We start from the raw sequence: 24,354 nt of genomic DNA, 5'->3' as shown, positions 1-24,354 counted from the left end.
AGTAAAGTGCAGGTATAAACATGAAGAAGACCTGCAGAAGGGACATGGAAAAGACTTAAGAGCCTCGGATAGAAGGTCACCAGGTTGATGGACTAGATGGAAGGGATAGAAAGGACTGACAAAACCCAAGACCAGGAAGAAGAGACGATGGATGAAGATTAGAAAGAAAGTTTAAAAATTCATTTAGAGAGTTTTTGTAAAATTAATGAGTGTTAGAAAAAATGTTGGAATGAAACTATTTGGCTTTAGTAGAAATGCTATAAGGAATTATGTATAAATAAGTTTTAAGCTTTAGGGCTTTTTATGGTAAGATAAGGTTAAAATAAATTAAGGTAATTTAATGACAGAATATAGTGAAAGATGGAAAGGATTTGCTGAGATAATTAATAACTAGAATACAAAAAGGGAGGTGTGAGGAGGCCGATGAAACAAGTTAATGGAAGATAAGATTTGGGAATATTGGATTTGGTTTTTAAATTTTTTGTCTGCTTTTGTTTTTGGTGTTGATGTATTGTGTGTTTTGTTTTTTCCTTTTTTCCTTTTTATTGGCTTGTATTGTTGAATTCTTTTTTTTTGTCTATCTTTTTTCCTTTTTCCTTTTTTTCTCTGTAATTTTAAATTTTCAATACATATGATTTTTAAAAAAGAAAGAAAAATGCACACACTAGCATAGAACCTGCATATAAATGTGCATATTAGTGAAAGTATCAAGATCTGTTATGTTATATTGCATAGAGAGAGAAATGTGTATCAGGAGAAATTCACACCAAAATGCTGGATTTCAGGGCTTCCCCCCCAAAAAAAAGAACTTATATGAAAACATGAAGAACTGATGATTAGAAGGCTAAGAAACTGAAATTGACAGATTTCCTCACCTTGACTTCAAAGGCAGAAGTACACTAGGCACCTCCAGCCCATTCAAGGAGTCTATTATAAGATACTTGCCAACATTATTTCAGAAGCCACCTTAAAAAAAAAAGACCTAATGAACTATGTGCATCAATAAATAAATCTGTCAAAGTGTTGTTGTTTTAACTGAATCATGGCACAATAAGTGATTTTTTTTTATAGATCTTGCAATACAGTTTTGTACATCCAGAGACTAAACATTCAGGCTAGCAAAATAAATTCCTTCTGTGATAAATCCCTCTTGGATAACTGCATGAAACATAGAAATGACCAGTTCACCCTGAGTGGATAAATAGACTGCAAATAAAAGCGTGTCAAAACAACGGGTTTTTCTGCTGATCTGTATTTATCTAAACTAAAGCCATGTCTTCTCTCAGAGGAGGAATATGACTTGGCAATCTGAGCCAAGAAATATATGTTATTGCTCCCTGAATACCTTCCTGTACTGTGATATGAATCTTTATAGGTACAGCTGCACCAAATGTTCTCCCATTTTAGTCACAGGTAGTGTTTTGGGATGGCGACTCATTGCACCCAACACACTAAGTGTGAGAATGGTTGCCTTAAGAAACAAAACAAAACAAAACAAAACAAAACCATCTTTGCTGACATTATTTGGAACACGACACTCTGGCAGTTCAATCAATCTCCTTTATTGGCACAGAAAAAGCGCATCGTATACATGGATCACAACGCAGTTAACGAAACATAGTAGCAGATTCTCTTAGGATAAAACTGTCCAGACATTGTGAGGTACAAAAATGGCTCTTGGGACCTATGGTGATTTCATGGCGTCGCTCAAAAATCTTGCCACATTCTCCACAACGTCATTACCACAGCAGTTCCAAACTTGCCTGGCAGGTTGTTTCCAGAAGATGGTGCTCAGGGACTTTTGCTCTGCAACATGTAATTTATTCTCTAGGGTTCTACAGAATTCTCCAAGACTTCTCCTTCACCAGAGAGAGAGTGTGAAGGGGGAAGAGATATGGAAAAATGAAAGCAGCCAAACATAGCCACACATCCCTAATTCTGAGTAGACATGCACAATAGCCAGTGGACTTGAGGGCAGAATAAGAGGAAGAAGCAGATACCTGGAGTTGGGGTGAAGAGCTAGACATGCATCAGGCCAAGCAAAACTGTGGCATAGTAAAAATACATATATACCGTATTTTTTTGTGAATAACACGCCCCCATGTATAAGACATGTATAAGACTATTTTTGGGGACTCCAAACTGGAGAAAACGGGGGGAGATTCTATCCATGTATAAGACGACCCACAATTTTGAACGTAGTTTTTAAATTAAAAAAACCTAATCTTATACACTGAAAAGTATAGTATATTGTAAGCGGTCTGTGATAAAGAGCTGTTATCGGGAATACAGTGGACAATGGAAAGTAGTCAAAAATGAAGTGAATTTCACATCTTGAGTTGAATCAACCTATCAGATTCTGATTGAAGAACTCTCACCACAACCATCCTAAATATTGCATCTGAGCTTGATGCTTATTCTAAGGGCTCTGGCACCAGACAGCTTTAACCCACACACAATGTAATCCTAAGAGTGATGACAACTGATAAGTCTAACAGAATTGCATGTGGTTTGTTTTTTAATGTTAGCGTGCATTCAGAATCCCATCGTTCTCTAAAACTCTTGAGTCTGCTGTATTCTTGAGTTGCAGCAAGACTTGTTTGTTTTAGTTATGTATTTATATGCCACCAATTCCAGTGTTAGAAACTGAAATATGAAAGCTAGGAGCTAAATGGCACCTTAAACCTAGTTTATGGGCGCAGCAATGGAATGTCTAGGTGCACTTTTTTAATAACCAGAATACAAAGCTGAAAATGAATGAACTGTATCTAAAATATTATGTTCGTTTTTCACATGGCCTAGTCCTTCCCCTGCCCACCCCCCTAATATTCTTAAGAAGGTCTCTTCTCCAGTCTTCAGAGAGTAGCTGGAAGTGGGGAGGCAGAAAAAGGTCTTCCTTTTCTTCCACTCTGCAGTTTTAATCTGAATTCTCAGGTGCAGTATTGCGCCCAGAGCTCAGAAAGTGTTCGCACTAATGAAATTCCCTGTCGCAAAATGCGCCTAGAACATTGGGAGTTTGGAACCCTGACCAAGTCATATAATATAACAAGGTGGTGTATGGGGATATATTTACAATAAAATATATGATTCATCAGTAGCTTGGACGCATCCCATGAATTTGATAAAATTATTCATTTGCTCTGTATTACACAAAAATGGTTTTCTTTCTTCAGTGGAAAATGATGTGAGCAGAGCACCCTCTGGTGTCCTGTCACTGGTACTATGTAATATAGAAGATGCACCTTCCAGCAAGATGCAACTGCTAAGATAAACTCTTAGCTGACATCTGCAAAATGTATTTATCATCTTTATTTCAAGAGAGAGAGAAGGACGGGGGCGGAGGGAGATGCAGAATAACCTTTTTGCTTGCTTGCTTAATGTCTGGTATACCCCTGGAGAGAGAGAGAGAAATCTCTCATGCTTTGAAAAGAACACCCTACAATTATCACTTCAGAAGAAACACATAAATCCAAATAGCAAGAGAAAAACAGATGGGTCAACAGTAAGGAGCTCCTGGGTCTTCAAATTCTCTGGGACTGGCTATAATTATTATACCTTAAAATGCTCCTATAAGAATGCAAGACACATTAACAGATCATTAACAAGGAATGTATTTTTCTCAAAGGTCTCTTGTATGCAAAACTCATTTTAATAGGAAGTATCCATGCACCAAATGAAAACAGATCGTCCTTCTTTGCTGAATCTTTTCCACGGGGCTTTTCTAAACTTGTTATTTTGCACACTGGGACTCAACTGCACGCCAGCAAATTCAGGTTGTACAGTTAAAGGGGGCTTGGTGCTCATGTGAAACAACCCCACCTATGAAAAAAATGTCAACTTTTTGCAGCAAGGAAATGCATTGGAAAGTTTGGGATAGCAACTGCTTGATGCAACATTGTATAACCACCCCTGCAAACAATACACAATGAACAGTCAACATCCCATGACCTCCCTTCAAACTTTGTGCAAACAAATCAGGATGAATGCTTGACAAACAGCTCTTCTGAAAGTGACCATACATCACAAAATAATAAATACAGTCATATCTTGTTTCTTGAACGCCTTGCCTTGGTACTCAGACATTTTGGCTCCCAAACGATGCAACCCCGGAAGTGAGAGTTCCAGTTTGCGAATCAATTTTGCAAGCCGAACATCCAACGGGGCTTCTGAAGCTTCCGATTGGCTGCAGGAGCTTCCTGCAGCCAATCAGAAGCCACACTTTAGTTTCCAAGCATTTTGGAAATTGAACGTACTTCCAGAACAGATTCCGTTTGACTTCCAAGGTACAACTGTATCCAACTTGTGGGAGAGAAGGAACTTGAAATGTGTTCCAAATCAGGGGTGGGCAAACTTCTGGTTTCTGGAATCTTTGTGTTTAAATCAAAGCCTCAAAACCCACTCATCAGAGTCTTGGGTAATAATAATAATAATAATAATAATAATAATAATAATAATAATAATAATAATAATTTATTATTTCTTCCCCAGCCACTCTGGGCAGCTTTCAACAGAACACTAAAAACAGAATAAAACTTCAAACATTAAAAACTTCAGATGTCTTCTAAAAGTCAAATATTTTTTATTTCATGGACATCTGATGGGAGCGTGTTCCACAGGGCAGGCGCCACTACCGAGAAGGCCCTCTGCCTGGCATATACTTAGAATTAATAATTTGTTTTGAATCCCAAAACTGAACTCACAGTCCTTTCCACATTTTTTTTTTTGAGATCTGCTTTGGGCTACCCCACCTGCCTTGCTATTTTAATTTCATCCAGAGAGAGGGTCCTTTTGTCATTGCTGTTGATAAGCAGCAGAGAGTCAGAAATGCCTGACCATCTCTGGGAAAATACACAGCAATATCCCTGCTGCCAACCCATGTTTTAGATGACAACTTAGATCAGGAATGGTGTTGCTGACTCCATCTCCCATCATCCCTGACCACTGGCCATGCTGGCTGCGACTGATGGGAGTCCAGCAACTTCTAGCCTTCACGAAATAACACTGGAGCGTGAATGACAACTGCAGTGCTGCAATTCCAGTGAAATTTCCAGGACAGCCTGAATGCACAAGAACATAAGAACAGTTCTCCTTCATCAGGCTATTCACCAATGCTATTCTAGGCTGCATCAACAGAAGTATAGTGTCCAGATCAAGGGAAGTAATAGTACTACTCTATTCTGCCTTGGTCAGACCACACCTGCAACACAATTTAAGAAGGGTGTTGACAAGGTGTGCAGAGGAGGGCAATCAAGATTATCAAAGATCTGGAAACCAAACCTTAGGAGGTATGGTTCAGGGAATTTTTAGCCTGGAGAAAAGGAGATGGATAGGAGATAGCCATCTTCAAATTTCCTAAGGGCTGTTGCATAGAAGATGGAGCAAGCTTGTTTTCTCCTGCTCTGGGGGGCAGGATTCGAACCAATGGCTTCAAGTTGCAAGAAAAGAGATTCCGACTCAACATCAGGAAGTACTTTCTGACAGTAAGAGCTGTCTGCCAGTGGTCTCCTTCGGGAGGTTGTGGACTCTCTTTCTTTGGACCTTTCAAGCAGAAGATGGGTGGCCATCTGTCATGGATGCTTTAGCTGAGATTCCTGCATTGCAGGGCATTGGTCTAGATTCTATGATTCCAGGCAAGTGGCCCACCTAGTCCAGAAATCTGCTCATATCTATGATAATCCCACAAACTGGACATAAAGGCAGCAACAGCCTGTAGTTTCCGGCAACTTCTGGTATCAAAGGCTATTTCACGAATCCTTTGCCTCACTGCACAGCTTGGGTGCTGTTGCAAGGAGAAAAGCAGGAAACCTCCACAGCAGAGCTTTCCAAACTTTTCCTGTTGGTGACACGCTTTTTAGACATTTCACAACACAGTAATTCATTTTGACTAGCAAACCGGAGGTTAAACTAACCCCTTTCCAGCCCCGGGAGGAGCGTGCAGAGCATTTACATGACACACTGCAGCCGACACATTGATGTGTCACGACGCACAGTTTGGAAAGCTCTGCCCTACAGCCATGTAAAGTCCATGAGGTGAGATGCACAGCTGAAATGCCTGGGAGGGTCACTTCTCAGGTGCTGCTGCGAGAGGCAGGGGGAGAGGACGACTGCAGTATAATGTCGGATTCCCATCAGCCCCAGCCAGCATGGCCAATGGTCAGAGACAATGGGAGCACCTGAGAGAGTCGGGCAACATCTGGTGGGCAGCAGGTTGGAGAAGCCTGGAGGAAGGTTTCTCTCCCTGGGCTGGGCTCCTACATGAATTGTAAAAAAAAAGCTCTGTTAAGGCTCTGGGAAAAGGTAAAGGGACCCCTGACCATTAGGTCCAGTCGTGGCCGACTCTGGGGTTGCGGCGCTTATCTCGCTTTACTGGCCAAGGAAGCCGGCATACAGCTTCTGGGTCATGTGGCCAGCATGACTAAGCCGCTTCTGGCGAACCAGAGCAGTGCATGGAAACGCCGTTTACCTTCCCGCCAGAGCAGTACAGTGGTGCCCCGCAAGACGAATGCCTCGCAAGATGGAAAACTCGCTAGACAAAAGAGTTTTCCGTTTTGGAGGTGCTTCGCAAAACAAATCTCCTATGGGCTTGCTTCGCAAGACGAAAATGTCTTGCGAGTTCCTGCGGGTTTTTTCCCCCTCCCCCCCTTTTCCTAAGCCGCTAAGCCGCTTATCAGCTGATCCGATAAGCCGATAAGCTGCTAAAAGCCGCTAAAAGCCGCTAAAAGCCGCTAAAAGCGCTAATCCGCTAATCCGTCAATGGGCTTGCTTCGCAAGACGAAAAAACCGCTAGACGAAGAGAATCACAGAACGGATTCTTTTCGTCTTGCGAGGCACCACTGTACCTATTTATCTACTTGCACTTTGATGTGCTTTCGAACTGCTAGGTTGGCAGGAGCAGGGACCGAGCAACGGGAGCTCACCCCGTCGCGGGGATTCAAACTGCCAACCTTCTGATCAGCAAGTCCTAGGCTCTGTGGTTCCAAATTTATAATCCGGTGGCCCTGCCAACTTCATCTTGGGGTATGATGAGCAGTGTGTGACGCTAGGAGGTGAGATCAAATGACCAGAAACCCTCCATGTCTTCCACCCATTAGATGACCCTCGTGGTCCCTTCCAACTCTACAATTCTATAATCTATGATCCATCTAATCTGTCAGCTTTTGCTAATAAAGAGTGAGCCAGACTTTGCCCCATATTGGTAAGAAACAGACACAAACAAACCCACCCAGAAAGTCACCCACTACCGAGATGCTTGTGTCTAAAACAGTGCCTCAAACCCGCCCCCCAATACTCTGTTGCATTGCTGGATTGGGCCTGCCCTCTACAGAATCAAAGAATTGTAGAGTTGCAAGGGACCCCAAGGACATCTCGCCCAACCCCCTGCGATGTCCCACAGGCTTCACGGAACAACTCTTGAAATGCAAAGTCGGTCCCACACAGTTCAGTGGGGCTTAATCCAAAGTGAGTGCGTCTTATAAGGGATGGGGAACTTATGGGATGCTCCTGGACTGCATGGCTCTGCCAAGGGGAGCCAGAGTTCAATGAGATAACTCAGTTGTAGAGCACAAGACTCTGAATCTCAGGGTCGTGGGTTCGAATCCCCATATTGGGCAGAAAAAAATCCTGCATTGCAGGGGGTTGGACTAGATGACCCTTGGGGTTCCTATATGACATTGGGAAGGAGAGAGAGAGCTCAGAGGTTTATTCCCCGCACACCGCGTCTGCAGCTGCGCCTGGCTAAGGCTCACGGGCTTACTCATGAGCAAGCCAACGTTAAGAAGCGCCGGGAGGGTGGAAGACGAGGCCCACCCCACCCCCACCCCCGTCTGCCCGATCTGTTTCAGGGCAGGCCTAGAAGAGGAGCGCCAAGAGCGCGCGTCAGGAACACGGCGTCACCTCTAGTCCCGCCAAGGCGCCTCCACCCCCGGCCAGGCGGCTGAGCGCTTCCCCCGGGGCGCCGGGGCTGCCGGAGCTGCGGCCACGTCAGCCTTGCGCCCCGCCCGCCTTCCCGCCGCCTCCGGTTGCGAGCCGGATCCTCCGCGCCTCTCGCGCTTCCCTCTTCCTCCGGCGCAGGCCTGCCTGCTGCCTGCCTGCCTGCCTGCTCCACGGCTCCTGCTCCGCGCCGGCCAGCGGAGGGAAGGACCCCCAGCTCCGCCACCGGGTAAGGCTCCGGAGAGGCCCCCAGCGCAGAGGAAGCGGACGGAGGACCAGGGACAGGGAAGGAAGCGCTTTTCTCGACGCCTCCTTCCTTCCGTCCTTCTCTCCCAAGCAACATCCCATTGGTGTTCCAAGAGCTTGCTGCGCCGCCCCAAAACTTCAGGGATAGCATTCCTTATGTAGGCACCTTTTCCTTTGTCACCCGGGGCATCCTCTGGGTTCTCATGGCCGCACATACCCCCCCCCATCTGTAGTCCCATTCTCTTTCTCCCTCCTTCCCTCTTTTCTTTTCTTTTCTTTCTTTCTTTCCCTCGCTCGCTTAGTGAACTCCCTTTCCTCTGCCTCTTCTCCTCGGACCCCAGTGTGTTTCCTTGCTTTAAAATAGTTACCTGGTAAGCAGAGGGCACGTAGAAATGGAGGAGGAAGGGATGCAATGGAAGACATCACCAACCATAGAATTCTAGAGTTGGAATGGATTTTGAGGGTCCTGCAGTGGCGTAGCGTGGGAGGTGCAGGGGGCCGGCCGCACCGGGCGCAACATCTGGGGGTTAGGGTTAGGGCAAATCCACGGGTTAGGGGGCGCAAATTCATGGGTTAGGGGGCGCAAATTACTTGCCTTGCCCCGGGTGCTGACAACCCACGCTACGCCACTGGGGTCCTGTAGTCCAACCCCCTGCAATGCTAAAGCATTCAGGCAGATGGCCATCCGACCTCTGCTTGAAAACCTCCAAGGAAGGAGAGACCGTTGCACTGGCAAACTGTCGTGAATATGATGTTTTTTCTTGTTATTAATAATATTACTATTATTATTATTTGTACCCCATCCATCAGACTGGGTTGCTCCAGCCACTCTGGGCGGCTTCCCACATATAATAAAACATTAAACATTGTTTAAAAGCTTCATATGTCTTCTAAAGGTTGTATATCAAGCTTGCAGCCTTCTTCACTTTGAAACCTCACAGCAGCTCCTGACATAGTTTTTCAGAGGGTGTTGTGTCCGGCCAAGTTCATCCGATAGCTGCAGCTTTCCTTTCAGACTGTGCAGAACCTGCTCTGCCGTTCCTTCCAAGGAGCTGGAGAAGGCCTGGGTTAGACTGGCTCAGTTGGTAGAGCGCAAGACTCTTATTAAAATCTCAGGGTTGTGGGTTTGAGTCAAAAGATCCCTGCATTGCAGGCAGTCAGAGCCAGTGTGGTGTAGTGGTTAAGAGTGGTAGTCTCGTAATCTGGGGAACCGGATTCGCGTCTCTGCTCCTCCACATGCAGCTGCTGGGTGATCTTGGGCCAGTCACACTTCTCTGAAGTCTCTCAGCCCCACTCACCTCAGTTTGTTCTGGGGGAGGAAGGGAAAGGAGAATGTTAGCCGCTTTGAGACTCCTTCGGGTAGTGATAAAACGTGATATCAAATCCAAACTCTGCTTCTGCTTCTTGTGGTCCTGTTCGGTTCTACAATTCTATAATTCTGTATGGTGGCGTGCATGGCATATGTTATGAGGATAACAACCCTCTGAAGCTGAGAGATGTGGGGGACTGGTCCAGGGTCACCAAGTCGATGAGCTTTGGGACTCGAGTGGGGATTTGAACCCAGGTCCTAGGGCAACACTTTGCCCGCTGCACCACACTGGCTGTTGTGCATAGAACCCCTTTGCACAGCCGTTGAATGTGCAGCCAGCAGCAGGCTGGGCATTGAGTGTGACCCTCTCATGTGTACTTTCAGCTCACCCAGTGATCCCCCTTCCCTCCTTGGATCAAACGCAGTTGGGGCTGTAGGATTATCTTCACTCCTTTGATCTTATTTTCAGTTATTTTGCTTCACTTATTCCTCACCTGCCTTCCCATAATAGAATTCAAGGTGGCGCTCACAAAGTGCTCAGGTGGCCTCCCACACCATAAACTGGGAGTGGATGGTTTTACGATGGTTCTGTTATTGCTCCTGTATTCTTCCTGTCATTATTATTATTATTATTATTTCATTTTGCTCTCTCAGATTCCTTCAGTACCTGCTTCTTTCCACTCATTCTTCTTTCTTCCCTCGCCAGGATTTTCTTTTCACCCCCAAATGACCCAAGCCTAAATGGTCATTTCCTTGCAATCACCTCCTCCTCTGGCCTTAAAATGGTAGGATTACTGTCTTTACTAGTGGCTGTGCTTTTTAATAGCAGAAATCAACAAGTGGCGGTGGCGGTGGTTGTGGTTGTTTTCGGATTCCACCCTTGGAAAAGCTTCGCTTTTTATGTTGTCCTGTCCGAAGCATAAATCTGGCCAGCACAGATGCTCCCAAGGGGATTGTATTGGGGAAGAACATGGGAAGTGCCTTTTGGATCAGGCCAATGGCCTGTCTAAGTAGAGCATCCTATTCTTAAGAAACCAACCAGGTGCCTGTGGGAAGCTGCAAGCAGGATTCGAACACAGGACAGCTCTCCCCCACTAGTTTCCAGCAACTGGTATTGAGAGTATTACTGCCTCTGACCAAGGAGACAAAGCATAAACATCATAGCTTGTAGCCACTGATAGCTTTACCCTCCATGGATTTCCAATGAGCCATGCAAGTTGCTCATTGTTGACAGATACCTACATCTGTAGCAAGAAAGTAACAATTGCCAAAGGCAAATGTTGCATATTTTCTAGGTTTTAGGGAACAACACGTTAAGGCAGCCTTTTAAATAGTTCCACAATGTTACCACCGTAGTTCATTCGCCTGCATGCAATATCCTTGCCATCTGTTTATGCATTTTTAATTCCTATATTTATAAACTGCCAACTCTTTAACAAAGTACCAAGGCAGTGCACAGTAAAATCACCTAAAGGTAATAAAGCTATAAAACTGTATAATATAGAAGTAATGCCCAACACTGAATCAAATTAATGCTTGACCAAACTACCAGGCTAGTACTTAAATACAAAATGAATTTAATGTGCTTTAAAAACTCTTAATGTAAAATGTCGACAGTCTTCTACCCCATTTCCTTCCCTCCCAGAAACAATTTATTACTCTGGAAGCGGCCTTGTAACGGGAGTAGGATATTTGTTACGTAGTTGAAGATAAGGTCACGCTGATTTCAAGATATAAATATGTGGAACAAAAGGTGAAGATCATAAGACTACATTTGTGGAAATCCAAGAAACATTTAGTGTCCCTCAGTGATTACCAGTGAGTAGGAATATCACCAGTTGCCACCACATGCCCATATGCCTTTAATAGCAGTATACGAAATGAGTCCTTTGTAAACGAAAGGCTCTTTACTGCCTAGGAAATGAGATTTCACAAAATGAAACTGCGTTCATCTGCAAGTGTCGCTGTGAAGTGACTAGGCCTCTGCATTTACCGTATAGCACAGACCATCTGAAAACTTCTGTCTTCCTTTTAGGCGCTGTCTCTTTGAAGAACCCAAGTGGGCTGCCTCTGGACCATGACAGCAAACATCCTATGAGCAGCTTTTTCAGAAATATATTCAGTTATTTGGCTACGGCACTGTGAATTGTATTGGTCTCTGACGCTTGCCTCGCTCAAGCACTCAACATGGAGCCATTGTTACCCAGAGGAAAGTGCCTCACAGACTTCAAAAGACTCTTTTTGCTATCACTAGTGTTAGTATATCTGATAGCTTTGGTTTCTCCTGATCAAGACTACTACGGTTTACTCGGAATATCCAAAGAAGCAACAAGTAGAGAAATAAGGCAGGCTTTCAAAAAATTAGCGTTGAAGTTGCATCCTGATAAGAATCAGGTAGGTTGCCTGGTCATGGAAAGGCTTTTTTCAACTAGCCAAGAACATTTCAAGACTGAAATGTGTTGGGTTGCAATGTTTGTTTGTTTGGTAAGTGAACGCTAGGAAGTTTTTCTCTCTTGCAGAATGATCCGGAGGCCCACGAAAACTTCCTGAAAATAAACAGAGCGTATGAAGTGCTGAAAGACGAAGATCTGCGAAAGAAATATGACAAATACGGCGAGAAAGGTCTGGACGACCAGCAGCAAGGAGGCAGATATGAGAGCTGGCACTACTATCGCTACGATTTTGGTAAGATAACACGCATGTGAGTGGGGCGCAACTGTTTTGTGCTGTTCTCCCTGCCCGGAATTAGTGTAGCCTTGAAATTACACGGTAGCCAGGCTGGCACACAGTTAAAAGAGCCAACGTGGACTTAACTGTGTTGGCCTGTGGCCGCTGCAAGGAGGTACACAGCGTGTCCTTGGCTTTCTTAATTAGTCTGATTCTTAGGGACAGGACAGCCTTTATTCCATTCTTTTGCTAAGTGCCCTTTAGAGTTGGTTCTTGTTCCTACGCCTTAACAAGACTCATCCAACACCTTTTTTACTCAACAGCTTCTCAGAGCAGAAAACTGTAACTAGTTCTCCTCCCACTCGCTTAAAATTGGTTTTTAATGTTTTGAAGCTGTCGTGGCTAGTCAGCTGGCAACCCTTGGGCACTAGCCAGCCTGCAGGATTAGGGTACAGTGGAACCTTGGGTTACATACGCTTCAGGTTACATACGCTTCAGGTTACAGACCCCCCTAACCCAGAAATAGTACCTCGGGTTAAGAACTTTGCTTCAAGATGAGAACAGAAATCATGCTCCGGCGGCGCCAGCAGGAGGCCCCATTAGCTAAAGTGGTGCTTCAGGTTAAGAATAGTTTCAGGTTAAGAACGGACCTCCGGAACGAATTAAGTACGTAACCAGGGGTACCACTGTATTAATATTTTATTGGTTTCAAATATAAAGAAATAAAGTGATGCGGGGGGGGGGGGCGAGAGCAGAAAAAGGCCCAAAAATGTGTAGAAAGAAGCAACCTATGAATATATGAAAATATATGAAAAATACCCTAACTCATACATTCTTATATAAATTTGATTTTATTATCCTGAAGTTATTATACAGTGGTTTTCAATCAGTGTGCCGTTGCATTCTGGGGTGTGTTGAATGATATTCAGGGGTGCCACGGGCAACAGTGGTCTCTGTCCCTCTTTCCTTCCCTCCCTTCCTCTGATGCCCTCTCACGTCTCTGCCTCCCAAAGGCTTGCACAGCTGTTGGTTGCAGCAGCCCTGGCTACAAGCTCCGCAGGTGAATAGTGTGTCTGGGGCTGGTCAGGGGGTGCTTCCCGGACCCTCTGTGGCAATGTGAGGAGGCACCTCTCTTTGGGGCAGTGAGGGGTGCAGCTCAGAGACCGGGGGGGGGGGCAGATGCAGCTGCCCAGAGGACTCCCAAGGAGAGGGAAGAAGAGAGGAGGCTGAGGGCACCCTCCACAAGGTAGGGGTGAGGGGCTGCCAGCTCTGCAGGCAAGGGGTGACATAACTAGGCTCCTGAGCCCCACAGAGGTGCCACAGAAAGAGTGTAGTTGGTCAAGGGAGCCGTGGAGCCACAAAGGTTGAAAACCTCTGTCCTAACACATATGGAAATATTAATGGTCTACTACATTTTGTATAAACTCATTTCAAATATTGTCATATTTATCCAAACAAAGTCTATATCTGTAAGCAGTCCGTTCATAAGCTGCAAGTGTTATCATGTAGTCAATCCATTTATTAAAGGGGACCATACCTTTATTCTTCCAGTTCATCAATATCAGTCTCTTGGCTACCATTAGAGCGCATAGAATCCATTTTCGTTGTCCCGTTGTTAACTCCCATACAATAGGTATATCGTTCAGAAGAATGTTCTCTGCTGAAAATTTTAGCTTTTTCTGGACAGTCATAATTATACAATCCCACACTTTCTCCCCAAAATTAGTAAATATAGTCTTGCAGCCACCTCACGTGGCTTCAAGAAAAATGAATTTAGCTGAATCAATTGCTGAGCAGTTGTGACCAGAATAAGAGGGTCTTATTCTGAATACTGCACCTTTTTGTATAGTTTTATGCTGTGAAAGCCCCTTCACTCGCCAGCACGAAATTCCTTCTCACCATTTGCTATCTGGTGCAATCCAAGCTTATGTACAATGACGTAGCAAATGCCATTTTATTATTCAAATGCCCTTGTTGTTGTTTTTGAATGCTCATGGGTTGTTTCTTTGCCAGGTATTTATGATGATGATCCTGAAATTATAACGCTGGACAGAGGAGAATTTGGTAAGTCATGATGTTCATGTGGTTTCCAGGCACTTTTTAATTTATTCAGAGTGCATAATTGCGCCGCCTCATCCTTTCCTGGGAGAAAACGTTACGTGGATTGCAAAATGTCAACCAGAGTGACTATGAGAGCTCGGTGTTCAAAGGCAGCGTTCTATTTCTTCCCTGTGAGTCATTTGTCTGTAGAAACTTTACAGCACTCATTGCCTCAGTCTCTGTGGAAAGTGAGCAACACCTTGACGAAAAGGGGAAATTATTCCTGCTTTTTTTCTGAAGTTCCGCTCTGCCGTCTTTACAGAAATTTCCTTTAAGTAAGATTAGTGGTCCAAACAAAGCACTTGAGTTATTTCCACTTACCAATTGTTCTGCTTTTCTTACTTAAGATATATTTTGAATAGGTTTTCTCAGGGGAGACCACTTTACTAATTTGGGCTTGGGAGTTAACTGTATCATGATCCTACATTTGGTTGTTGTTTTTTTAAAGAGAAAAATCGGACTTTGCTAACTTAGTTCTCCTCCTCAGGAAACAACTCACAGATAACTAAACATCGGTTACGTGTTTGCATTTCCTGTTCGTGTTTGACCAGGGTTATTTGCAGAATTGAATGTGTTTGCCTAGCATGATAACAACACACTTGTGCACACAGTGAGAGTTTCCCCACCCCTGGTATTTGAGCAGTTGACAGATTTTATGCTTTTTACATTCTCTGTATTTCACGGTCATCCAGCATCTGATCTGGCCTAAGTGGTAATGTTGAAACCGAATAGGCCCTTTTTTATAAATAACAATAGCAGTGGCAATTTTTTTGCTAAAAGCGGCTTTTGGCTGGTATTTCATTCCTTCGTTCATTCAGCTATTATCATTTTGCCCTGCCCTTTCTCCAAGGAATCCAGGCAGCCCAGTTTCACCCTTTCCTTACAGCAGCCTACACCGCTCTAGCTTGTTGCACTAAAACAGGGATGAGGAGCCTTTTAAGGGCCATATTCTCTCAGGGGAAAGAAGTTGGGGGCCGCATACCAGTGGTGGTCAGGGCCCAAACCAAAAAGGGAGTGTGGCCCAAGCCAAAAGTGGGTGGTGGTTCCCCTTTTTCTATCCGTCCAACCAACCATTCTCTCTCTCACACACACCTCCTTCCCAGCCTGTCTCTCTCTGGGACCTCCAGACTGAACTTACCCCAACCTCTCTCCCCATCCATTCATCTGCCATTCATACTCTCTCCCCTCTCTCACACACACACCCCTCTGCCAGCCTCAGCAGCTTTCCTCTTGGCAGTGGAAGGGGTGAGGGAATTCAGCAGCATGGGGTCATTTGAGGTGGGCTTAGGGGGTGAAATGTACCTGTTCGTTGACAATATCAATGCTGCTTCTTTTCCCCCTTCCTTACCTCTGTTCGTCTCTGCCACAAACAGACCATGCTATGCATTTGGTGAAATGGATTTTAAGGCACAAGTACATGCACACTCAAAAGATGGGTTAAATTGGCATGGTTATATGTGGCGGAACTGTTCCTTCGTTGCTGGGCAACTGGAAACTGAGTACGGCAGACATTTCCCTGTGCATGACTTACTCAGCTCTCTGCGGTTTTAAGGACCAGGATTCCTCACACTCCCAAGTTCTCCTCTGCAGAGGCAGTTTTGTTATGCCCCTTTTAGGGGTAGGGAGAGGAGCCCTTTCCACAATGTCCACCCCTTTGAAATGTTGGGTGCTCTTGCCTTTTTTTTGAGATGCCCTCTTCAGACAGAGTTTTCTGCCAGCATTCATGTTACATAAAAAAACATCAAAAGTCTGGGTTTACAAGTAGCTAGCTCAAGGGGTGCCCAAATGATGCCCATGTGTGTCCCATTGTGTCCACCACAATCTGCTCTTGCACCTATGAACGGTATCAGGGACTTGCCCCTCAAAAATTAGTGAGAGACTCTTGGCTCTTTCTTCTCAGTTCCTGTTTGCACTGGCTTGGCCCCTGCTGCATGCCTCCATGGCAGCCATTTTACATTATGCTACAGCCCCACCGCAGCCATTTTGTGACTGTCACACAAAACGTATTGTAATGGAGGAAATATGATTTAAGATTATGCTTAATGATTTATATGGATTAATAAAGGAAGATTAATTTCATTTGATTAATTGGGAAAATAGGTAAACGGCTGGACAGGAATTGATGGAAATGGGAATGGATGGGAAAGTATTAGAGATTAAGAAAAAATATTTTTCTGTAAGCAGCGAAGGAGGGAGGGGCAAAAAGCACCTTGAAGGGGGGTGGAAAGTCAATTTAAAAAATTGTGTTAAATTGGAATTAATTTGTTGTTAATTTGTTTTTTTAAAAATGGAAAACTAATGAAAATTATTGGGCAGAATTTTGACCCTTTTAAATATTGTTGTTCTAGATGCTGCTGTTACTTCGGGAGAATTGTGGTTTATCAATTTCTATTCCCCTCGATGCTCCCATTGCCATGATTTAGCACCGACGGTAGGTATAGGTCAGCCCATGCATGCTGCTTTTGAATGCATACCCTGGTTTCCTTGGGCAGAGACCTTCGCGGGGAAAGGGGAAGACTCTTACCACGGCATGAGAGTTGAAGGGTATGCGAGAGCTGTATTATTTTCTTGCCATTGACCAATCTGTGGCTCTATCACTAATGGTTGCAGCCTGGTCTCCCATTCTGTGCAAGCATAGACACATCTTCACATTTTGGCAAGTCTACAGGACATTGGCATCCACACTGGCCATCCTTAGGGTCATCGGAACCTGCCTTGTACTCAACCAAACCATGGGTCTGTCTACCTTAGTATTGTCTACATTGACTGGTAGAGGCTCTCCAGGGTTTCAGACAAGGGACAGGATTCCCAGTCCTACCTGGAGATGTTGGGGATTGAGTCTGGGGCCTTCTGCATGCAAAGCAGATGTTTCTACCACTGAGCTACAGCCCTTTTCAACAAGCTCTGCAACGAGTTGAACCAGAGGTTCCCCGCCGACATGGAAAATATGTGGGTAGAAAGAATGAGATCCTACAGGGATAATCAGAATGGTGGGCAGAATAGCAGTGACCTTCAACTTGGGTTGGGTTCTTAACTGTTGTGATAGAATTATATGCATGCTGGTAAACAAGCATTTTAAAATTCTCTTGGTAGCATTTCAAAAACGAATCACGTTTTTTGGTAGAAAAAAATAACCTAGGCTCTCGCTTTCTTCCCCCCACCCCCCAAATCAACTTGGAAGTGGAGAGAATTTGCTAAAGAAATGGATGGATTAATACGTATCGGAGCCGTCAACTGTGGCGATAACAGGATGCTTTGCCGGAATAAAGGAATCAATAGCTACCCAAGCCTGTATGTGTTTAAAACCGGAATGGTAAGCAAGCAAATATTTGTACTCCTCCAGCACCCATCCTGGGCAGGTACAGGAGTCCCAGTCCATTGAGGATTTTTTAATTATTATTTTTGAGAACCCCAACTTATTTCAGATTTAGGGACAGCCACCCATGAGGCCAAACGTAGTAAGTTCTAATAGGACAACCCTAGAAAGCAACGTTGCCCAGAGAAAATGTTAATACCAAAAACCTGGACAGGAATGGCTCCAGGGCAATATGCTTTCTGAATCCTTTTAATAATTATGGTGTTTTTGTTGCGGGGGGGGGGGCAGGGATGCTCTGTAGCTATTACATACATTTTTACACCTAAGAGCTAAGGTTAGAGTCCCAGATTTTCAAAGTATAATTTGAAGGACGTTGGGACTCTGGTTGGTTGTTTGGTTGTTTGGATGGATGGATTCATGATGTAATTCAGTGTGTTAAGTATTGGCTAATACATAAATTGCATTATTGGTTTAAAATGAGATGTGTTTCTCTCGCAGAACCCAGTGAAATATTTTGGAGACAGGTCCAAGGAGAGCTTAATGAGTTTTGCCATGCAGTTTGTCACAAGCACAGTGACAGAATTATGGGCAGGTAAGCTGCTGCTTTAATGTAAAATTATTTTTAATTTTGCGCATATTTCAAACCCTGTAATGCCAATAGTGGGCAACAGATAAGTTAACCTAAACCTCTCTCAATCAGATCTTTAAAAAAATGTAGAAAGGATCAATGTCATGCAACAAGTAGTTAATGCTAAGTAAAGTTTTTGAATGAATGAAAACAGGTGCAGATCCCCTAAATGGCTGAGGCAACCCAGCCAGATGGGCGGGGTATAAAAAATTAAATTAAAATATGGAATTATTTGTTTTCTGTTTTTCAGGAAATTTTGTCAGTGCTGTTCAAACTGCATTTGCTTCTGGCGTTGGCTGGTTAATAACTTTTTGTGCTGAGCAAGGAGGTGAGTATATACATGTGTACCTTTTTCAGCTATTAATACCTAAATTTATGCTTGGTTGCTAGGCTGCTGTGCCCCATTTCCTATTGAGATTGTTAAAACACATCCTCTTTTCTCTATGCTAGTTGATAGAGCTTATCTTTCAGAAGCATAGATATGTTCCTGGCTGCCTCTGGAGGTTCCCTCAGTCTCATCAGGACCTGCCCTACCATTGGGCAGACTCGAACAAGCAGCAGATGTTGCAAGGCAGGGGTAGCAACAAAGTATTGGGGAGGGAGGTGTCTATGCCTTACAGCTCACCTATCTTGGTGCCCTCAGGCGCCATGCAGGATGCTGCCCCTTTGTCAGGCTTGAAGTGAGAGTCATCTGTCAAGTCTGTTTGGCTGGTGTAATTAGGGAGCCGCCATCTTGTCATTTGCCTCAGGCAGCAAAATGTATTCAACAGGCTCTGAAGTTTGTTTTTTAAGCAAATGACTGTGCCGTTTTCAGACCTCCAGTGCAAAATTTTACTCTGCCCCTCTCTGCAGATGTGATGGGGAAATGAAACTCCCCTAACGGGCAGAGGTGTGTGTGTTGATGTCATTTCAAGAGAGAGACAGAGGAAGTGACATACAAATACAGTGGTACCTCGGGTTACAGATGCTTCAGGTTACAGGCTCCGCTAACCCAGAAATAGTACCTCAGATTAAGAACTTTGCTTTAGGATGAGAACAGAAATCGCGCCACGGCAGCAGCTGGAGGCCCCATTAGCTAAAGTGGTACCTCAGCTTAAGAACAGTTTCGGGTTAAGAACGGACCTCCAGAACAAATTAAGTTCTTAACCTGAGGTACCACTGTACTCTCCAGATTTTTCTGGGTTAGATCCAGACTTTGCCCCCTGCAAACGGAAGGTTATTTTTTTCCATCTACAGATGGCATTTGATTCTACTTAATGGAAAAGGAGGCAGCTTTTTCCAATTCTCTCACAGTCCCCAGTCCCTGAACTCTCCAGTGCAGATTTTTGGAGAGTGGGGGTGGGGAAGATATCAGCAAAACTCCGGGGAGGGGGAGCACCTAAGGCAGCTTCTCTGTGACTGCATGTGCCAAATTTAACCTCTTTATAGAATCACATAATTGTAGAGCTGGAAGAGACCGCGAGAGTCAATTTAGTCCAGGAACCTGTTGCCCAACGTGGGGCTCAAACCCACAACCTTGAGATTAAGAGTCTCATTCTCTACCGACTATGCTATCCTAGCTTTGCCCTTAAGTAAAAAGTCTTTGGAGGCACCAGAGTTGTTGTTTTTTACCAAAAGCCTCTATTTGTTTGTGCATAGTTGCATATACGTAGATAAACATGAACCCAATGAAAAATCTTGTTTCTCAGACATCTATTATTGTTATTTTCTAGATTGTCTGACTTCCCGAACACGCCTTAAACTGGCTGGCATGTTGGTAAGCGGCGTTAGATTTCAAGAATTCTCAAATGGCGCGCGTGAGTCGGGCGAAGTTCAGTGCTGCTGAGTCTCATTGACTTCCAGTGGAGAGGCATAATAAGTATTCCACCAGACGTTGAAAGTGCTTAACATTGGGACATGCCCGTTTTTTGTTTTAATTAGGGTGGGATTCACAAAACAGAAAATGCAAAGCGTGAACTGAATGGTGGGATGTGTGTTGTTCTTTAATGCCCTCTGGGTGCCTGTGCAAAGAAAGCTAACCTGCCTCCATCTATCTGATCTCGTGTTGTCTCGCTTGTCTTGCTACAGGAAGGCCTTGTTAATGTAGGCTGGATGGACTGTGCCACCCAGGGTGAGCTTTGTGATAATTTGGATATCTCAACTAGCACTACCGCATTCTTTCCGCCCGGAGCCACTTTAACTAATAAAGAGAGAGGAGGTGTTTTGGTATGAGTCGCTTTACGATTGTTTTGCATATCCGTGCGGTGAGGTGGCGGCAGTGGTGAAGGGAAAAGTATCGCCCGCCCCCCACCAAAAAAAAGAGAAGTTGATTTATATTTTAATTCCTCATATGTCGCTGGCCACCAGAAGAGAAATTGAATTATGTGTCTTAGAAAACATCCACGCTTTATCTGTATCTCTAGATGCTTGATTGTACTTTCTCTGTATTCTGTTATCACCGAAACATTTTGATGCTGTCCTGAAAGCACCAGAATTCACCCTACGCACCTGCATGCTTACACGTTTACACTTAATATAGACAGCTGCTGATACTGGAGGAGGCAGTTTGTTCATTTACTTCCTTAATTTATGTGCCACCTTCTTCCTTCGTGGAACCCAAGCTGGGTCCCAGGAGGCCACCCATCCAGGCACCGACTCCAGTGGTTCTCAACCTGTGGGTCCCCAGATGTTGTTGGACTACAACTCCCATCATCCCTGAGCTCTGGCCTTGCTAGATGGGAGTTGTAGTTCAACAACATCTGGGGACCCACAGGTTGAGAAAGGCTGGACTAGACCCAGACCTGCTTGGTTTCAGAAAAATGGTGGCCTTGTGTGTCTTCAGACCATCCCCTGAGCCATAGCTATCTGCCATATAGAACACCAGCTAAGGTTACTGCTGTCGCCTGCAATACAAGTTGTACTGGTGACTCTTTTTTTTGTGTGTGAGAGTGTGCTGTGATCTTGATTGGTACAAGAAACCGGGCTTCTTCTCATGCTTGTATTTTTATTTAAAACGAACCTAAAAAAGGAAGGGCATGATCTAAGCAGAGGGTCCCACTGATTTTAACAAGGAAAGCAAACCAATTCTGAAATCCGATCGGAACCAGTCAGAATTAAGCACTGACTGGGTCGTGCCCAAAGCAAACAACAAGAATATTACATGCTTTGTTAAATATCCCAAAGAAAACTGAGGAAGCAGTATATTTCAGGGTTAGGTGCGAACTCCATCATAAATTAATGCTGCTTCGAGGGTAGTAGACCTGTTACAAACACTAGACATGGTTTCTGCAGTGGTACATTTTCAGGACTGTTGGTATGGTGCTTTTGAGTTTAAGATGCTTGGAGGCTCACAGCCATAGAGTGAGTCTTGTTCTGCCTTTGGGTTCAAAGTTGGCCAACTCCAGGCTGTGACGCAAGACTGCTCCGGGTCACCAAAAGGAGCTCTGAATAAGCAAGAAGGCTCTGAATAACCCACGTTAACTCATAAAGCGAATGGAAAAAGACACCTTCCTCTTCTAGGAGCCAGCAACAGGCATCTTCCAGGGGACATCTTGAGCATAGCTGATTTCTCTGCCTGTCAAGTACTGAAACCTTTTGAAGGTGCAGATGAGGAGGAACATGTAGCTGGCAGCAGTTCTGCTGTTTCTAGACTTCCCTCCTACCCAGGGTCATTTCAGGCAGTGCGCGAGATGCTTTAAGGGATAGGAGAGTGACGGAAATAGACTGGACTCGATGAGGATATAATCTTCCTGCTCCTTGTCTGTGCACTCCTTCCGTCTTTTTAAGCCGTCCTCCAAAGCCATTCACGGTAGCACAGAGATAAGCTCCTGGAATTCTGTTATTTATTTCATTTATTGATCACTTCCCCGTGAAGCACCCTGAAGTGATGTACAATATAACAGCATATATGAAGCAGTTTATATACAGCTAAAACAACTGCACAGATAAAACATTCCTTTGAAAAACAATCAGAAATAGAGAAACAGTTTAGAGCAGCAAACAGTGCCTACATGAATGGAATCAGTTCAAATCCCAGTTCCAATTGGGGGAAAGATTTCAGAAGGCTTGTGGAAAGAGGAATCTCTTTCACAGGCACCAAAAAGACGACAGCGAAGACGCTTGTTTGATGTGCAGTGGGAGGGAGTTCCAAAGGGTAGGTGCCACTACACTAAAGGCCTGGTTCTAACATCAGGCAAAACAGAGCTCCTGGTAGGATGGTTTATGCAGGATTCCCTCTCCTGCAGAATGCGCTGATCTGTTGGGTATGTAGGGGATAAAGCAGTGTATTATAAATATAGCACAAGAAAGGATAAAACTCACGTGGAGATTTCCCTGTCTCTCTAGTTCCTGAACACTTTGGACACAAGAGAGATATATTTGGAAGTCATGCAGCACCTTCCAGATTTTCAAATGATCTCAGCATCTTCATTACAGGTAAAGAGTGTTCTCATCTTGACTGCATTTGGGTGTCATGCTGAATCTTGGTTCAGAACAGGAGAAGGGAAACTATAGTCCTCCAAATATAGCTGCAAGAGAATGGTAACTTGCAACTGTTGCCTCCCACATTGTTTTTGCTGCATTAGCAGCAGCAAAGTGATCTCTCCGGGGCATAAGCGTGGGCAGTGGGTGTGGAGGTGCTGGGCTGTCCAGAGTACAAGACACACACCCACACACCCTGGCCTCACTGATGTGGTCCAAAAGAAAGCAGAGCAATACGTTTGGCACCAGCTTGGCTGCAGGAGCTACCAGAAGGAAGTGTGCAAGATGCCATCCAACCATATTAGGGACTCCACTCTGGATTTGTGTAGGGTTTACTCCTCAGCCTTTTCTTCTGCCAAATATGTCCCACAAGGCACAGTGTTTGTTTGTGTGTGTGTGTGTACATATATATTATATTTTAGTTTCTGATTTCACCACAATCTTGCCATGAGTGTCTTCTGGGATATAACACAGAGTTCTTTAGCAAAACGTCAGTGTTGTTTTGTGCCATCCCAAGTACAGTCGTACCTCGTAAGTCGGAACGCCTTGTGAGACGAACGTTTTGGCTCCCAAACGCTGCAAACCCAGAAGTGATTGTCCCAGTTTGCAAACGTTCTTTGGAACCCGAACATCCGTTGCGGCTTCCGCAGCTTCTGATTGGCTACAGGAAGCTCCTGCAGCCAATCGGAAGCCATGGCTTGGTTCATGGACATTTTGGAAGTCTGTTTGACTTCCGGAGCGGATTCCGTTCCGAGGTACAACTGTATTCTGAAGTTCAGCCACTTGAATTGGGGCAAAAATCAAAGAATCCATTTGATCCCTCTCTCTTTTCTTGCTTGATTTTGACTAAAATCTGCAGTTCTATAGAGCTTTGAGCAAGCCAGTTTCTTATTCTTCTAACAGATGGATGGATTTGTCTTTACCTCTTAATTTCTTTTTCTCCTCCCTTTTTAAGGATCACCTTGCCCATCACCGATGGCTGATCTTCTTTCAGTTTGGTGAGACTGGCAAGTCAGATGGCCATGACCTTAAAAAACTAAGTTACCTCCTTAAAGCAGAAAATATTCAGGTGAGATAAGGAGAACCTGTAAAATGGATGGACATGGGTGGGGTGGAGCAGGGGACTTGCCTCAAAAGAATATTATTAGGCTCAATATCTTCCCCCCAACCTGCAGAGCTACATATTCTCCTTTCACTTGAGACCTCATCCTTCTGGCTAGGCCATTGTTGGGACACTTGTGGCATTACAGATGTTGGAATGCAGATGTTGGAATACAACAGTGCTGGCTGGTGCTGATGGGAGTCTGGAGCCCAGCAACCTCTGGAGGGCCACAAATATCACATCACTGACCTAACCCACGTTGCTATATTTTTGTTTCAATGGGAAAAAATAGACAGACTTAATAGCATTCATGAACCCCTTAAATGCAATGCAAGAAGTGTGTATTTGTGATATTTAATGGATAAATTATCCTAGGGTCGTAACAAACAAATGGCTTTTCATTTCACAGGTTGGCAAGTTTGACTGCCTTTCTGCCCCAAACGTTTGTAATGATCTGTACGTTTATCAGCCGTGCGTCGTAGTCTTTAAAGGAAGGGGAATAAACGACTATGAAATTCACCACGGTAAGCGACTCTTGCGTAGAAAAGTTACAGGATGTAACAATATTCTGGTGCCTTTAAATGCATCTTCCTTAGGGA

At 44.4% G+C, this 24,354-nt stretch overlaps 1 protein-coding gene across 3 annotated transcripts in view; it reads left to right on the top strand.

Annotated features, from left to right (window-relative positions):
• Positions 1–7,974: 7,974 nt before the first annotated feature.
• The window catches only part of DNAJC10 (DnaJ heat shock protein family (Hsp40) member C10), a 29,001-nt gene continuing 12,621 nt past the window's right edge, over positions 7,975–24,354 (top strand). Inside the window, exons 1-14 of one of the 3 annotated variants that reach the window (XM_081163930.1) lie at positions 7,975–8,158; positions 10,191–10,269; positions 11,520–11,878; positions 12,004–12,169; positions 14,165–14,215; positions 16,600–16,682; positions 17,433–17,564; positions 18,066–18,159; positions 18,446–18,523; positions 19,908–19,951; positions 20,263–20,400; positions 22,519–22,608; positions 23,609–23,722; positions 24,165–24,279. In XM_081163930.1, coding sequence (XP_081020056.1) covers positions 11,672–11,878; positions 12,004–12,169; positions 14,165–14,215; positions 16,600–16,682; positions 17,433–17,564; positions 18,066–18,159; positions 18,446–18,523; positions 19,908–19,951; positions 20,263–20,400; positions 22,519–22,608; positions 23,609–23,722; positions 24,165–24,279 — 1,312 coding nt within the window. In that variant the 5' untranslated portion in view covers positions 7,975–8,158; positions 10,191–10,269; positions 11,520–11,671. Of the gene's footprint in view, positions 8,159–8,314; positions 8,334–10,190; positions 10,270–11,519; positions 11,879–12,003; positions 12,170–14,164; positions 14,216–16,599; positions 16,683–17,432; positions 17,565–18,065; positions 18,160–18,445; positions 18,524–19,907; positions 19,952–20,262; positions 20,401–22,518; positions 22,609–23,608; positions 23,723–24,164; positions 24,280–24,354 lie in introns of those variants that run through there. The other 2 variants (XM_081163929.1, XM_081163931.1) reach the window with 2 other exon arrangements.

Source organism: Podarcis bocagei, assembly GCF_964188305.1.
Source record: "Podarcis bocagei genome assembly, chromosome: 1".
NCBI classification, from domain to species: Eukaryota; Metazoa; Chordata; class Lepidosauria; order Squamata; family Lacertidae; genus Podarcis; species Podarcis bocagei.
The sequence above is the reverse complement of the archived record's forward strand: the minus strand, read 5'-3'. Positions and strand labels throughout refer to the sequence as shown.